The following is a 15,000-nucleotide window of genomic DNA, read 5'->3' as shown; positions in this document are numbered from 1 at the left end:
CCCAACACACCCACCCACCCCTGGCCAATGCTTTCCTCAACCCTCGCCCCTCTCCTTACAGCGTACACTCCCACGGTCCTTCAAATCAGTCGCTCGTCGGCAAGCCACAACATCCCACTAACCAGAGGCGGACTTTCCATTAGGCAAACCTAGGCACTTGCCTAGGGCCCCGATCAAATCTGCCCTCCATAGGGACCCCCAACTGTCACACCAGTCATGGTAAATTGTGACTAACCTAAAGTAATCGAAGATAGTATGTATGCGACAAAACACTAAAATAGCACCAAAACACAGAGTTCTAAGGCGAGACCATGGCTTAGTTATAGGCAGCTGCAAATTCGCTTCTATAGATTTGCCTAGATACATTTTTATAAAATACTAGATTATAAATTGGTTTATCCTGATGTGTTTTGCTAGGCCTACATATATAGCCTAACATTTAAAGTAGGGTGACCCTTATTTTGTGCAAATAGGCCTATTTCAAGAATGACTTTTGAGGGCCCCATGTTAATATTTGCCTAGGGCCCAAAATGGCTAGATCTGTCCCTGCCACCAACCGTCCACCACCTCCAACACCTCCCAGACGCACTCCCCCTCCTGCCTCGCCCACTGCCCACTCCCACGACCCTTTAAATCACACTCAGGCCACATAAATTCGGTTTTGGGTTTTTCTGCTTTCGACAGTACCCCTGATCCCCATCCTGGTACCCCATCCTGTTGCGCTTCCCTGTCACCCCCTTGCCCACTCCACTCCTCTCCTCTCCCACGCCCACGGTTCTTTAACTCACTGGGGCCAGTGCACAATTTTCAATTTTCCTGCTCTTGTCAGCAAACCTCAAAGCACTCCTCCTCACGCAAACAGACACATGCAAGCACCCCCACAAGCACACACACACAAGCACACAAGATACACACACACACACACACACACACACACACACACACACACACACACACACACACACACACACACACACACACACACACACACACACACACACACACACAAACTCCCATGGCCCTTTACATAAATAAAGAATTGCTCGCGGTGACCGCACACACCAGACACTGACGCATGGGGTGGTGTTCTGGTCACCATACAACACCACACACACACACACACACACACACACACACACACACACACACACACACACACACACACACACACACACACACACACACACACACACACACACACACACACACACACACGTGCATGCACACACACACACACATGTAAACACATACGTGCGCACACACACACACACACACTCGCACGCACACACACACACACACACACACACACACACACACACACACACACACACACACACACACACACACACACACACACACACACACCACAACACGCTGCATCACGTTGTTCATGCTCAGCCCCGGACCAGCTGGAGTGTGGAGGGAGACACCTCCCAAATAGAGTCAGACCTACAGTTGAAAATAACAAAAACACACAGATAGAGATGTTACCAGAGACAAACAAGCAGACAGACAGACACTCTCTCTCTCTCTCTCTCTCTCTCTCTCTCTCTCTCTCTCTCTCTCTCTCTCTCTCTCTCTCTCTCTCTCTCTCTCTCGACTTTTACCAAGAGAATTTGTTGCACCATGGGTACTACTATTTTGCATGGTATTGTTGTTTTATTGTCAAGTGGTTGTAAAGAAAGTATTGTAAAAACCTCTCTCTCTCCCTCTCTCTCTCTCTCTCTCTCTCTCTCTCTCTCTCTCTCTCTCTCTCTCTCTCTCTCTCTCTCTCTCTCTCTCTCCTTAACAGTGTGTGATGTCCAGAGAGCCCTTCCCCTTGCCGTGTGTGCCCACTGAGTCTCCAGAGGGCTACTATGAGGAGGCCCAGCCGTACGACACCACCATCAACGGTAAGCTCACCGCCGATGGACCAGATGGATCAGAGACACTCTACATCTACATGAGATGAAGCACATGAGAAAACGTCCATAGAGATGAACAGGGGCAATTCGTAACGCCAATATGCCATAAGCTTGCACATCTCCCACCTTCCCGGCAAAAAGAGCCAATTGCCTATTGAGCTGCGCTGTCCTTGATCCAATCATCTTGCAAGCAAATGCCGATCATGCGCAGTTGAAAAAATAGAGAAATAGCTGCCTGAAATATCTGCCCCGAGGCGTTGGCAAGATGGCTTAGCTGATGATTTTATCCAAAGCAACTTACAGGGCATTGGTTACAGTCCTAGAAGCAATGTGGGGATATGTACCTTCCTCAAAGGCACTTAAAGGACCAGTTCAGTCAATTTCAATATGCTGTTGTATTGCTCAAGCTACCCTTGACTTGTCAGCACCCGGTGATGCCACATTTTTCGGCTAAGCCCTTTCCGAGATTAGAGCTATTCTAATGGGGGCAGCGTTTGTTTACATAGAAAAAAAAAACATAGGCCTACTCCAAATATTTTCCCAAAAAGTACAGCTGTTTACTAGTTGTCTGCTGATGTTGTATAACCTTTTCGATGTTTTTTAGAATAAATTTTGAATTTTTTTTTTAAATGTAAACAAAGCGCTGCCCCCATTACAATGACCAAGATCTCGGAAAAGGCTGAAGAAGAAAAAAAAAAAACTCAGGTACTGACAAGTTCAGGGTAGTGTGAGCATTACAACTGCATGTTGAAATTGACTGAACTGGTCCTTTAAGCCATGGTTGGAGGTGCAAAGGTTGCACCGCAATCCCAACAAAGGTCATGTGTGCCCCGTCCATTACTGATGCTGCCTCCACCTGCAGGTGCTCTTGGGCAGAAGGAATAGAAACCCAGAACTGGGAAACCAGAAACACGTATGTTCCATCATGGCAGGGAAAAGAACAGGCTTTTGTGTCTTGTGATGGTGCCCTCTGTGATCTCATGACAAACGTATGATAGATTAAGAAGTACCTGTTTTGTACCAAAAAAAAGAACCGAGACCTAACATGGGTCTTTCATACAGTACATAGCCTATATACAGTGAGTTGTCTCAAATAAGGGTCTACAACATAAGCACACTGCTAATCAGTTGTCTACTACGCAATGGGAAAGCCAAACATACAAAAAGTAAAAGTAGTAACAGTAAAAGTAAAAGTAAATTCTTAGTGTAAGCACAACACTAACATGATAATATTACATAGAGGTCACACCAATTATTCCACTTATGAGGTGGTTGGATGTTGTTACTGAAAAAACTAAAAGCCTAAAAAGGAAACCCCCAAATTTGATCCCACCATGTGCATTGCTCTGTATTAACCGCAGACCAGTTACTTGTGTTGGCAGGAAACGATGGCGGGTTTTGTTTTTTATTTCTACATTTGAAGAGCTCTTTTCCAAAACGCTATATCCACCATTTTTTTTTTACTTTTTGCATCATCTATGTGTGAATTCTTGCCATTTAAATGTTTTGAGAACATACTTTAAAACCTCTATAAAAATGCATTTTGCAATGCATTGCAATGGAATGCCCAATACAAAAATGTAAATTTCCCAACATTCTATAAAATGGATATACAGTATCTCATTTAGGAAAAGAGCTCTTCATTTATTTGGCCATGTCTGACGTGACAGGTAGCCACTGACATATGTCTATACACATCTTTGCACCATCTGTGGTTGGGGTATAAGTGTGATTGCAAAGACGTTTCATTCCTGTGGTGCTTATCGCCCCTTGCTGACTTTTTGTAGCGAAGTGTGTGTCTGGAAGCGCAACGAACGCACGCACGCCCAGTAGTGGCTGCCGGGGTAACCGATCACTTCCTCGACTTGTCAACTGAACGACGAGGGGCAAATTAATTGTTATGGAAGCGTTCTTAAAGAAATTTGATCAGAGATTAAGTGTAACAGTGTTAGATAAGCAATAAGCCACTTGAGCCCGTGGGTTGTGCTCTATTTACCACGGTTAAGGGGACGTTTACAGCACTCCGCTTTGCTTCATGCCCCACTCCCCTTACTTGTGGTAAATCGAGCACAACCCACAGCCTCTTGTGGCTTATTGCTATTCACATGCATACAGACATACACAGAGTGTTTATAAATACATACTGGTACTGTATACGCACAAATATACTGCATTGGCAATTAACACTAAGCTGGCTTGCAGGAATTTGAAACCAAAGCCTACCACAGTAAGCAAGCCAGGCAATGAGCGACGCTAGTGGTCACACAACAACAAACACCCATAATATGACCACAAGTGTCTGGGCACCCCCAACCTACGGCTGTCCTCAATGCTGAGTCATGGGCATGTAGCACAGCACAGCACAGCCCTCTCTGCCCTTGTCTGTCCCAGCAGCCAGGGAAACCAACAAGGGCTTGGGGGACAAATGGAACAGTTGTCCCAGGCCCACAAGGAGGACAGGGAGCCCAGAATTGGGTCCTCATTACATTGTATGCATTGTATGAGGGAGGGCCATTCAGAGGACTTTGTCCCGAGCCAAGGCTGTGGACTAGCGCGGCCCTGCTGGCTGCCACAAGACATGCCCAAACAGCCACCGTCTTCAGTGAGGATTGAGAAGTTGAGAATAGCTTCCACTTCAGAATAGCAGCTGGTGTATTTGGCGGGTTTTTTTTTCATGTCTTTTTTTTCCCTTCCCATTTTTCTTGAAGAGTGATATTTTTGAGTGACAGCAGACAGCTATTTTTTTCTCCTGTGTAACATATGCCAGGCTGACACCCACAGCCCCCGCAGGCTATGGACGGAGTGCAGAGAGACAGGCAGACAGACAGCCAGATAGACAGACAGACAGACAGTGGGAGAGTGGGGGAGAGAACGAGAGGGAGAAACAGAGAGAGAGAGAGAGAGAGAGAGAGAGAGAGAGAGAGAGAGAGAGAGAGAGAGAGAGAGAGAGAGAGAGAGAGAACAGAGATGGGCTTTGTTCAGCCCATGTCCGGGCCTCTGGCAACTAAGAACGTTGAATCTGGTCCCAGCCCAGGATGGGATGGGGGGTGAGGACGGAGGTTAAAGTACTGGGGGCAGGGGCGGGGGATCCTCAACCACAAGAGTGCAAAGAGGACATCTCTGTACCACTTTATAATAAGGGATGCATAAAACCATTATAAAGACGAAGTAAATCATAATTAACCAATGATGAAAAAATATTAACAAACGTTTTTTTATCATTTACTCACTTTTTATTAATGCTCCATAAAATATCTACAAATAGCATGTTCAAGATTTTACAAGCCTTTATTATTTTATTATTTATCATTTATATTATTTATAGAGACTAATCGCAGCTTGCCTCTTTTAGCAACCTGGTGTAAAACTATAATTTACTAGAAATGCACTCAGAGAGTGCAAACCTCCGCCAAGGAAGCTGTTTGTTAGAACACTTGACTGACTATGTTATACCTTAAGTCTTTCTGCCTTGTTTTTGTGTTAGTAACTGGAATGTCAAAATTCGCTGAAATGGTGAGAAATCTTTTTTTTGATACGAATCACCACCAAACAGACACCTTTGTCATTTCCAACAACTCAAACTTCAAAGAACGTCAAAATCCGTTCATACCTTTTTTGAGTTATCCTGCTGACAGACAAACAAACAGAAAAACAAAACAACGCAACCAAAAACATAACCTCCTTGGCGCCGGCCCTGAGTAAAACCCTATGTCTTTTAGTAGCCTGTGGCACCGGTGATATACCGTAGGAGGGTTTTTAAAGTGTCTTATGGTCAATGTTCTACCACTTCTTGTACGTTATGTAAAAATGCATTGCCTGATATGACTCAGGTAAAGGTTGACACAGTGTGTAAACATCTCTATCACCTACCGGTAAGTGAGAAGTGGCACGTAAAGCAGGAAGTTGGGCTTGTGGTCAGTGCTTTCATCGGAGGTGTGAGTGCGCGCGCGCGCGTGTGTGTGTGTGTGTGTGTGTGTGTGTGTGTGTGTGTGTGTGTGTGTGTGTGTGTGTGTGTGTGTGTGTGTGTGTGTGTGTGTGTGTGTGTGTGTGTGTGTGTGTGTGTGTGTGTGTGTGTGTGTGTGTGTGTGTGTGTTTGTGTCTGTGTGTCTGTGTGCGTGTGTGTGTGTACAAAAGGCGTCACATATAGCTCTGGAAAAACAAATGCATGCAGCACAATGTGAAACAGGGTCTATTATTCACACCTGTGAATTGCCACCGGTCGTGTGTGTGTGTGTGTGTGTGTGTGTGTGTGTGTGTGTGTGTGTGTGTGTGTGTGTGTGTGTGTGTGTGTGTGTGTGTGTGTGTGTGTGTGTGTGTGTGTGCGCGTGCGCATGCGCGTGCGCGTGCGTGTGTATGCATCTGTGTATATTTACTTGAACCCGATGCACCGTCCATTGTTTTCAGTCGTGTAGAATGCTGGCCATTCACGACCACTCCAAAAACTAAATGGATTTGGGGGCCCTGTTCAGGGTGGAGCGTTTTTTGTTTTGTGGTGTTAACTGCCAGAAAAGCTGAAATACAAACTCCATTAATAGTGATAATCTCCTCTCTTGTAATTCAATTGTTTGTTTTGTTTTGTTTTGTTTTTCAGTCACAGAGGCACATAATTCAGTCAAAGGTTTCTGGCATGACATGCAAAGACCGGGAAGCAGACAGGGGGGCAAACAGGTCCGTTGTCCTGGGCCCAGGGAGAGAGGGCTCAAAAAAATTGGACACTCATTACATTGTATGCATTGGTGGGGAGGCTTTTTCAGATGACATTGTCCTGGGTCTGGCGAGAGCTGTCAGTGGCCCTGCGCAGAGAAAGACAGAATCCATGCAAAAAGAAAATCAAAACAGTGATTACTAGCCTGATTATCTTCGAGACTTGGTCTGACCAAGAGCATAATTAACATTTCCCAAATTGCATGGTTGACCTAACCTGGTTCTCACGCAGATGCGAACTCACAAAGTGTAACGAAGATGCACGAAGCACTAAGGGTCTGCGCGAGAGCCAGGCTATGGTTGACCCACCTCCCTTGGTTGTTTGCAAAAAAAACACTTTGAAAGCAAATTGATTACTGTCATGATCAGGGTCGCTGACAGCTTTGGCTGGGCCAGGACAAAGTCATTTGAAAGGGCCCCCCCACCCAATAGTACATACAGTACAATGTAGAACGAGAACCCAATTCTGGGCCCACAACAACGGACCCCTTTGTCCCGCCCCAGTCAGCTTCCATGGCCATGAGGCTGTTTTCCTTGCACCTAGTCTCTCTGTAAAGCACCATATATACAATGCAAAAGGAAGTTGGAATTTCAGGAATTCCAAAAAAGAATTTGTGCTTAATCTCTCCGTAGCCTAACAGTAGGGCACTGGGTTCGATGCCGGCTCAGGTCATTTGCTGAGCCCTCCCCGTCTCTCTCTCCCCACTTATTTCCTGTCTCTCCTTCACTGTCCTGTCAAGAATAAAGGCGAAAAGCCCCCCCAAAAATGATTTTTAAAGGGACACTGTGCAGAAAATGGTCAAAAAAGGTACTGCAACTATGCTGCTCATTGAAACTGTGTCGCCTATTGCCAAATTTGATCTTTTCATGAAAGTTTACCAAGTGATAAACTAATATTTTCTTGTATGGCCCAAGTACAATCATTTTTCCAGCTAAGAATGGCTACTTTTGGTAATTCAAAATGGCAGACCATGGAGAAGATCCCGCTTTTCATGAATGAAAAGTGCAATTTTTCCAGTAATAATGAATACTGATCGTGGTGGTAAGTATTCATGAAAAAGGTAACATTAGTGAATGGGTAGCATGAATTCTGGAAATAAACAGCTAAAAATCTCACACAGTGTCCCTTTAAAAATCCTCTAGAGATCACCAAATGTTCCTATATTCCCCTTATCTCCTAGTATTCTCTTTCTTTGCCTGAGATACTGTTTCTTGTTTTTTGCCCTCTCTCTATTTTCTCTCTCTCTCTCTCTTTCTTATACTCCTCTTCTGTCCTCTGTAGATTTTGGTTGTTTTGCACTCATCTCTGGAGCCCGGACGTGTGTCGAGGCCTCAGACAATGTGGTCTATGCCGTGATCACGCGTGGTAGCCCTACTTCTGTTTTTTCTCTCCTCGCTCAAATCTCTCACCATCTCGGATTCTTTCAGTCCTTTTTTATCTGGTTCACTCCTATCTTCTCACTCTCTCTTTCCTCTTTTCCCCTCTCTCTCTTTTTGCTGTCCTATATTTCTCCCCTCTGCCTCTCTTCTCTCTCTCTCTCTCTCCTTCCTCTTTCTGTGTTCTCTCTTCATTTTCTCTTTTGTCTTTTCTCTTAATCTCTGTCTCATTCTCTGTCTCTCTTGTCTCTCCTTTCTCTCTCTTTATTTTCTCTCTCTACTTCTGTCTTCTCTCTCTCATTCTCTCTCTCTCTCTGTCTCTCTCTCTCCCTGTCTCTTTCTCTCCCTCTCCCTCTCCTCTCTCTCTCTGTCTCTCTCTCCATCTCTCTCTACCTCCCCGATTTTTCTCTCTCTCTCCCTCTCCCTCTCCCCTTCCTTGCTCTCTTTCTCTCTCTCTCTCATTCTCTCTCTCTCTCTGTCTCTCTCTCTCCCTGTCTCTTTCTCTGCCTCTCCCTCTCCCCCCCCCCTTCTCTCTCTCTGTCTGTCTTCTGCATCTGCTCAGCCTGCGTGTCTCCTGGGTTGAACTTTCTCAGCTGCTGTGCAGACTGCAGGGGATGGGGAGAGAGGGAATGTAAGGGGAGGTTAATGCATGCCAACTTTTCCTCAACACAGTAAAACGTGCAGTGTCAATTTAACAGAGAGAGAGAGAGTAGTATGGGGCTAAATACCCTCTAGGAGATGTTGAATTGACTCTCAAAGTGTTTCATTTACACTGCATTTTTTTGTACTCAACCACACTCATCTCCATGGCAGAGGAATGTGCAGTGCATGGACCAGCTTTTTTGTTTGTTTGTGTTTTTGCATTCGTAGCCTGCGAGGCTCGTTGTCATGTTGTGTCCAGTGTTGTTGCTGTTGTTGTTGTTAAACAGCCTTGCAGGTGCATAAGAGTCTGTGCAACTCTCCCCCCCAACAGAAAACAAACAAAAAAGAAAAGACACACAGACGTGCATGAAAACGTGTTTGTGGTTACTGACCAAACTGTTTGTTTGCCAGGTTGCATGAGGAGCTGTGAAAAGTCATCTGTCTGCCTCTGTGTGTCTTACCAACCTGTTAACCCTATTCGCAACTCTCTCTCACAGACAGACTCAGACAGACACAGACACGCGCGCACACAGACACGCAGACACAGACACACAGACACGCGCACGCACACACACACACACACACACACACACACACACACACACACACACACACACACACACACACACACACACACACACACACACACACACACACACACACACTTCCCTCTCCTCTCTTCTATCCTCCTCCCTTTCTCTGCCCAGATGGCCATCTTCACTCATCCCCAAACATCTCTATCTATCTATCTATCTATCTATCTATCTATCTATCTATCTATCTATCTATCTATCTATCTATCTATCTATCTATCTATCTATCTATCTATCTATCTATCTATCTATCTATCTATCTATCTATCTATCTATCTATCCATCTATCCATCCATCCATTACCCACTGACCCCCTTTTCTCCTCCATTCCCCTCTCCTCCATCCGCAGATGAACATAGCTCATCCACCTCATCCAACACCAAACATCTCCATCCATCCATCCATCCATCCATCCATCCATCCATCCATCCATCCATCCATCCACCCACCCATCCACCCACTCTCTCACTTCTACATCCAGCTGTCTTTCCACTCATCCAATACCAAACATCACTATCCATTCATACATTCAACACACAATGACTCTCTCTCTCTCTCTCTCTCTCTCTCTCTCTCTCTCTCTCTCTCTCTCTCTCTCTCTCTCTCTCTCTCTCTCTCTCACACACACTCCCTCTCCCTCCTCTCCACCCCCATCTCCTCCATCCCCAGATAACCATAACACATTCAGCCCCCCATCTCCATTTCCACTCGTCTTCCACCAAACATCACCATCTCTCCATCCATCCAGAACCCACTGACCCCGCTGTCTCCCTCTCTTCTATTTCCCACTTTCCGATCCCCCTAGATGACGGCGAGGCGGTGAGCAGCTCGTACGAGTCCTACGACGAGGACGAGGTGTCCAAGGTGAAGTCAGCGGCACAGCACCAGTGGCCCTCCACCGAGGCCTCCATCGAGCTGATGAAGGACGCCCGCATCTGCGCCTTCCTCTGGCGGAAGAAGTGGCTCGGACAGTGGGCCAAACAGCTGTGCGTCATCAGAGATACCAGACTGCTGGTGAGTGTCAAGTCAAGTCAAGTCAAGTCAAGTCAAGTCAAGTCAGCTTTTATTGTCACTTTCTTCATGCACAAGTCATACAAGGAAAATGAAATTACGTTTTCTCTCTATACCATTCCAGGACATAGACATACACAAGACTGACATTTTATAGACTGACATAAGTGCAAGACATGACAGGTAACAGTGATGGACTGGTAACATGCAATATAGTACAGTAGTCTGTAGGATACTACTCATGAAGGATGTACTGATGAAGGATGCATGCATATGAAGAGCTCCAAAATGAGATACATCCATTTTATACAATGTTGACAAAATTGACATTTTTGTATTGGGCATTCCATTGAAATGCATTGCAAAAGGTATTTTATAGAGGTTTTAAAGTATGTTCTCAAAATATTTGAATGGGAAGAATTCTCACATAGATGATAAGACATCTTAACTGTCAATTCCAATATTAAAATGCAAAAAGTAAAAAATGGTGGATATAGCGTTTTGGAAAAGAGCTCTTCATATGGGCCTTGCTTTGGTAGAAGAAGCGGCCTCCATTCATGCTTCTTTTCCCTTTGACAACAGAGCAACAAAAAGTCATAAATCATTGAAATGATCTATATATCATCTATAAGTCATCTATATATCACCTATAAAGCTTGACCCAGGAAGAAGCAAACAAGTGAAATCCTCTGATTGCAGTGCACAGAAAGAGCCACAGTTTAGGATTATTTTCCATAGGCTGTATTATCGTAGACATGTCCACCCCCAGCACTGTTATATTCATGGCAACTGCAACAATGACAGAAAGGTCGACTTACAGGACACTTCATATTGTAATTTTGCTAGATTAATTTACAATAGAACAGTGAGTGACCATATGGATATCAAGAAAATAGCATGTAAAAAGTCTACAGTGTGGTTGACCAAGGCTAACCTGGTTCTCACGCAGATGGATGTTTCACGAAGATGCACGGAGCACGAAGGGTCTGCGTGAGAGCCAGGCTAGACCAGGGCGGCAGTGTGTTGTATAATGCTTGAAAGCAAGTACATGCAGTGCACATAAACTGGGAGGAACTGTAATGGAAGAACCTGTAGTGTATGCTCACAAGAGAGGAGGTACAGCCCAAATTGGTTGTCCATGTGTGCAGTGGTAAAGTTACAGTAGTGGTGTAGACATGTTTTATTAACCCCAAAGGAAAAGACTGAAATACCATGTCAATACTATGCTCTGTTGAGATTGACTGTGTTGGTATTGGTACAGTAAGTTTGTGTAATGCAATTTGTCGTAACTGATACAGCAAGTCAACAGTACATAAAAGCAAGCCTACAAAACAAGTCTCTGCTTATGGATCCATGGCAAAGGGTGGAGTAGTGTGGCAAACATGCACTGAAACAAGAAAAGATTATAAACGGAATGTGGATTCCTAAAAAGGAAAGGTAGTAGAACGCATTACACACGTGTGTGGCTTTTGCTAAATATTTGCTAAATTGAGGATTGTAAACAGCACTGTGTTTATTGGTACTGAAAGTGTAGACTGCAGCTGGAGAATAACATCTTCTCTTAAAAAATCCCTTTTTTTTAAAGTAGTCTGGAGGACTAAATACTGATTTGTATTCCCGTTTACTGTCACGATTGACTGCCTGTTTCACCCCAGCTGTGACTTTGTCCACACACCAGTCTTGGACCAAATACACGCTAGAAAATGCTAGATCGACTCTCTTAACGTTGAGTCAACACTGCAATCTTTGCTGTGCACATGGTCAGGGATTGCAGGTGGTTGTAGACCCCCGTCGTTTTTGTCACCCGCTTGCAGCTTCCATCAGAATCCCACTAGGTTATTTTTTTTCATACAGTTACAGCAAAGTCCTTGGATTCTCTCTCAACACTCTCTGGTTGCAGGCAGCTTAGAATCTTCCAGTAGAATCCTCTGTGGCGTCTCCAAGGGAACCAGAAGTGAAATCATCAGGGGGGATCCGTAGATTTGTGAACATTTGGCAGGTCCACTGTCATCGGTATCTGCATAGCTGCTGTTTATAGCATTGTCATATTTGGACCAAAGAGCAGACGCAGATGCTCTCAAGCCGTCACACGCACACGCACACGCACACGCATATGCACACACACGCACACACACACACACACGCACACACACACACACACACACACACACACACACACACACACACACACACACACACACACACACACACACACACACACACACACACACACACACACACACACAAACAGGCACACAAACAGGCACACAAACAGGCATGCAAGCACTTACACACACACATGCAAAGACATTGTACGTGTGCATACACACACACACACACACACACACACACACACACACACACACACACACACACACACACACACACACACACACACACACACACACACACACACACACACACACACACACACACACACACAGCTGTCTCTCTCACTCCGCTCTCCCCATATCTTAATAATAAAGAGGGAGTTCATGCAGAAGCACATCACCACCGTTCTTTTACGTGTGACTCCACCGATGACTATGACTTCAAATGCCTCAAACAAGATCTCCATAAATGATTCTCTTCTGTTCCTCTGTGGAAGCAGGATGAAGTCCTTTCAGAGGAAATGGTCTCTTCATCTCAGCCAGTTTCTCTTTCAAGACTTGTGTCCCTTTCAAGATGTTTCTTTTCTTTTCAGAGTTCTTGGATCCAAGAGTGGTGCACCACATTGTCTTACAGTTCTACATCCTCAAGCGGGGGAGAACAAACAATTGGGTTATGTGCAATGAATTAATCAAAACCAATGGTGCTTTGTGTCAACTATTCCTTTTGTTTCATGTGAATTTTGCTGTTGTGTTTTTTTTCTGCCACTCATAACGATGACTCCTCTTAAACACCCTTCTCTTTTTTCTTTCAATTCAATTCTACGCATCTCTATTTTACGTGTCTTAGAAACATCCTTACGAAGCTCCAAAAAGATGTATAGTTGCGACAAATTAACTCACGAACCCTTTTTTACTTTTACTTTTACTTTTACTTTTACTTTTACTTTTACTTTTAACTCCTCTGTAATATCTGACACTTTTGGCGATGCCCTCTGTCTCTGCCTCCTCCAGTGCTACAAGAGCTCTAAAGACCAGACTCCACTACTGGACGTCAGTCTGGTGGGCTGCAGCGTGATCTACAAGGAGAAGCAGCCCAAGAGGAGGGAGCACAAGCTGAAGATCGTGCCCCTGGGCGGAGAGGCCATCGTCCTGGGACTGCAGAGCAAGGAACAGACAGAGCAGTGGCTCAAGGTACCCTTTCAGAACACCCTTCAGAATAGAACAGGACAGGACAGAAGAGAACCGAGCAGAATAGAATAGAATAGAATAGAATAGAATAGAATAGAATAGAATAGAATAGAATAGAATAGACAGAATGTGGTGCATTCCAAACAAAATACAGATCTTACACATGTACAATGCCCTATAAAAGCAAAAGCTAGTAGTTAAATGTTTTGCTCAGACTGGCTCCTGAAGGCACAAACTGAATGGCTCCTCAAGGCCTAAAATGGCCCATCCCATGGTTACGAAGGGTTGGTTGCTGTAGCATTCATTGCTTCTTTTGGAACTCAGGAATGGTTTCTCCTCTTTACTAGGCAATTAGGTGGTTAATAAAACAAAACTCCATCTGTATAAACAGCTTATCTACCATATTATTTTTTTTAAAAGTTTGTAGAACAAGAAGCAGACACTCTCACACAGAAGCTGACCCCAGGTTTAGAAGTGGTTTGTGTCCTGGTTAACATTAAATGACCCAGTGAACTTTTACCGCCGTTGACTTCCACGTCATTCCCAGTTTCCAAACTTAGGTGCCCACAGAAATGCCTGTCATTTTAAAGTACTCCGAAACATTTTCTTAGTCACCGTTCCAACACCAACAGTAAAAAAAAAAACCAAACTTAAGATAGCCCAGGAGCTTGGGCTTGGACTTTTTCTTGTCATATTGTTGCTATTAAAAAAGGGAGTGTTTTTTTGTCATTTCCTGGTTATTTTTTGGGGAAACTCAGAAGTCCTCATAATTCAGGGGTTTTTACAGGTTTTCCTGTTGTCTGGCACCACTGCTGTCCTGTTCAGTGAGTCTTTGGTTCATGTGGTCTTAGGGAAAGGCATGGTGTCTGCCTTGTTCGTCTGGGCCCTTCCTGTCCAAAAAAATTACCTGATGAAGGTCTAGGACTGAAACATTGTGTATTAAAGAAAACAGTGAAACGGTCAGTGTGCAAGAGTTTTTTCAAATTGTCTGAGAGTGACCCAATTTTTCAAATTGTCTTAGACAGTTAAGGTCTCTCTAACTGCAAAAAAATCACAGAAAGGGACAAAAGTTGAAAAAGTGCCAAAGAACTTGTGTGAGAAAAAAACGTTCATGCCAGTTTGTGTTCTGTACCACATGGGACCATTGTGTTAACTGGATGAAGTATTGAGTGTATGCAATTGTACCCTCTCAGGTGATTCAGGAGATCAGTCCCAAATCCACAGAGGGAGCAGATGTGTCGGACTCCCCTCGCCTCATCTGCACAAAGGTATTAAAGCATGCAGGTTGTTATAACAGTCAAAACTCAAACTGTACATTATATGAAAGACTGTCTGTCTCTATCTGCTTGTCTGTCTGCCTGTCTGTCTGCCTGTCTGTCTGTCTGTCTGTCTGTCTGTCTGTCTGTCTGTCTGTCTGTCTGTCTGTCTGTCTGTCTCTCTCTCTCTCTCTCTCTCTCTCTATCTCTCTCT

The 15,000-nt window shown here is 44.5% G+C and overlaps 1 protein-coding gene across 2 annotated transcripts in view; it reads left to right on the top strand.

Moving 5' to 3' along the window:
• afap1l2 (actin filament associated protein 1-like 2) overlaps positions 1–15,000 on the top strand; it is a 115,866-nt gene that overhangs the window by 79,583 nt on the left and 21,283 nt on the right. The window contains exons 5-9 of one of the 2 annotated variants that reach the window (XM_063221626.1): positions 1,793–1,892; positions 7,891–7,974; positions 10,026–10,234; positions 13,354–13,533; positions 14,724–14,798. In XM_063221626.1, coding sequence (XP_063077696.1) covers positions 1,793–1,892; positions 7,891–7,974; positions 10,026–10,234; positions 13,354–13,533; positions 14,724–14,798 — 648 coding nt within the window. The remainder of the gene's footprint in view (positions 1–1,792; positions 1,893–7,890; positions 7,975–10,025; positions 10,235–13,353; positions 13,534–14,723; positions 14,799–15,000) is intronic. The other variant, XM_063221627.1, reaches the window with a different exon arrangement.

Source organism: Engraulis encrasicolus, chromosome 17, assembly GCF_034702125.1.
Source record: "Engraulis encrasicolus isolate BLACKSEA-1 chromosome 17, IST_EnEncr_1.0, whole genome shotgun sequence".
NCBI lineage: Eukaryota > Metazoa > Chordata > Actinopteri > Clupeiformes > Engraulidae > Engraulis > Engraulis encrasicolus.
Note: the sequence above shows the minus strand (reverse complement) of the source record. Positions and strands in the feature narration are given on the sequence as shown.